At 42.4% G+C, this 1,747-nt stretch overlaps 1 protein-coding gene across 1 annotated transcript; it reads right to left on the bottom strand.

Moving 5' to 3' along the window:
• Positions 1 to 53: 53 nt before the first annotated feature.
• Positions 54 to 1,686, bottom strand: LOC105461554 (UV radiation resistance-associated gene protein-like). Its single transcript, XM_011708056.1, has 3 exons — positions 1,221 to 1,686; positions 918 to 1,122; positions 54 to 763 (listed from the first exon to the last, which is right to left on the bottom strand). Exons 1-3 carry the CDS (start codon positions 1,323 to 1,325, stop codon positions 171 to 173), a joined length of 903 nt encoding a protein of 300 aa, XP_011706358.1. The 5' UTR covers positions 1,326 to 1,686; the 3' UTR covers positions 54 to 170.
• Between the last annotated feature and the right edge of the window lie 61 nt (positions 1,687 to 1,747).

The raw sequence follows: 1,747 nt of genomic DNA, 5'->3' as shown, positions 1-1,747 counted from the left end.
GACGTGTGCTCTTCCGATCTACGCATATTAAACTTCTTTAAAGCTAAGAATTTTAATTTTCCAGAAAATTTTGTAAAATAGCTTTTCCCTTCCATAGATTTCCAGTTTTGTGGCAACCCTGCCTTTATTTAGAATATCCGCAATATAAGCAACATACGCGCGCACATATACTAACCTTGATCTTGATTTTCTTCAACAATATTAGTGTGTAATTGATTCAGTACACGAATCTCTCCCATTTTTCGCGCTCTCTCTTGCTCCAACAATTTTGTTCTAAATTTAGCCATTTCCAGCTCTTTACGTATCTTCATAATCTCCAATTTCTTTTCCCTGTTGACTCTCCGCGGTTGTAACAGTCTGTTCAAAGTTGTCTGTGGATATTTGGGAGTGTGAAAATCATCACCGGAGGCGATGCGCACTCTGAGCGCTTGCACCGACTCCGTTTGTTGCTTTAGTGCCTGCATTTTGCTTCTTAAACTGCTAAGCTTATTCACGGTATAACTGTTCTTTACTTCAGATGCAGTCATAGTCATATAAAGGTAGCGCTTCGAGTCCAGAGCTGCTGTGAAACAGTACGCGGGGGTAAAGTATCCACCGTGAAAATAGAATATCAAAGAATTTTCCTTTAGGATAGTCTCCAGATTAGGTGGTAGCTTAGGACCGATATACGCCAATCCTGTGAACGACACTCCCCATGTAAAGAGGGTCACATCGGCTGTATTATCGCATGGCATCGAGTGTTTCCACACCCTCAGGATAATCTCTGTTTAAGAGGATAGAATTATTTCTCTAAATGTCTAACGAAAGTAAAAGTAGAGTATTTAAAAAAAGACGATAAGGTAAATAATGAACCAACACATTGTATGCTTATACCAAGAGACACAGCATTTATCGTACTAACAAATAGAAACGCTCACCACTAGCCGTTGAATAACCTGTGGCATGCAGGGTCGGCACTTCGAGACTTGACCACCTTGGATTAGCATTGTCGATCGCCTCGCTTGTGTACAATGGAGACGACATGCTTGATCTGTGTAACGTGTAATAGAACCAACATATCTCCCCATTTACATTAGCTTTCAAATTATGGCCTATTATTTGTACTAAACCTCTGAGCCGCAACTGAAAAGAGAAAATTTTAACCAATATATGTCAAGTGACGCTTTTGCTCGGAAAATATATATTATTTTTCTCAACATCAACTTTAATTTATGGCTCACCTGTTGGGTGGCGAGGGGAAGCCAGGTTTTATATCGCGGGGCGATTCGCGGTTGTAGGGTTAGATCTAAATCCTTAACAAGATTTCGCGATTCGGAAAGCTCCATCGTGCAACTTCATAGTACCGCGATGGTATCATTCGGTCGACAGAGATAGTTTACGTCGGTGTGAGAGGAAGACAACACCGGACGGCTTGATCGAAACAAAATAAACGTAATTGTAAACCGCGTACGCGCGCAGGCAGGTTATACCGATTTCTCACGATTAAAATGCAACTAAATAAATTTTGTATTCAGCAACTGATAAGCGTATTAACTACGGAGAGGCTAACTGGTCGTTAAGTCTCACGTCACGACTCGAGTCATTCGATCGCCCATACGTGTAATCTGCATCCCACAGAGAAGAGAACGGACGTGATAACATTTGACAAATTCTGACAGCTCCTCACACACACGGCCCCCTGCAGTCCTCTGCAGCCCCCTGACGGCCGGGTTTGACAACGCCAGCAATGGTCAGAGCCGGCTTAAGG

Source organism: Wasmannia auropunctata, unplaced genomic scaffold (assembly GCF_000956235.1).
Source record: "Wasmannia auropunctata unplaced genomic scaffold, wasmannia.A_1.0 LD284569.1, whole genome shotgun sequence".
NCBI lineage: Eukaryota > Metazoa > Arthropoda > Insecta > Hymenoptera > Formicidae > Wasmannia > Wasmannia auropunctata.
The sequence above is the reverse complement of the archived record's forward strand: the minus strand, read 5'-3'. Positions and strand labels throughout refer to the sequence as shown.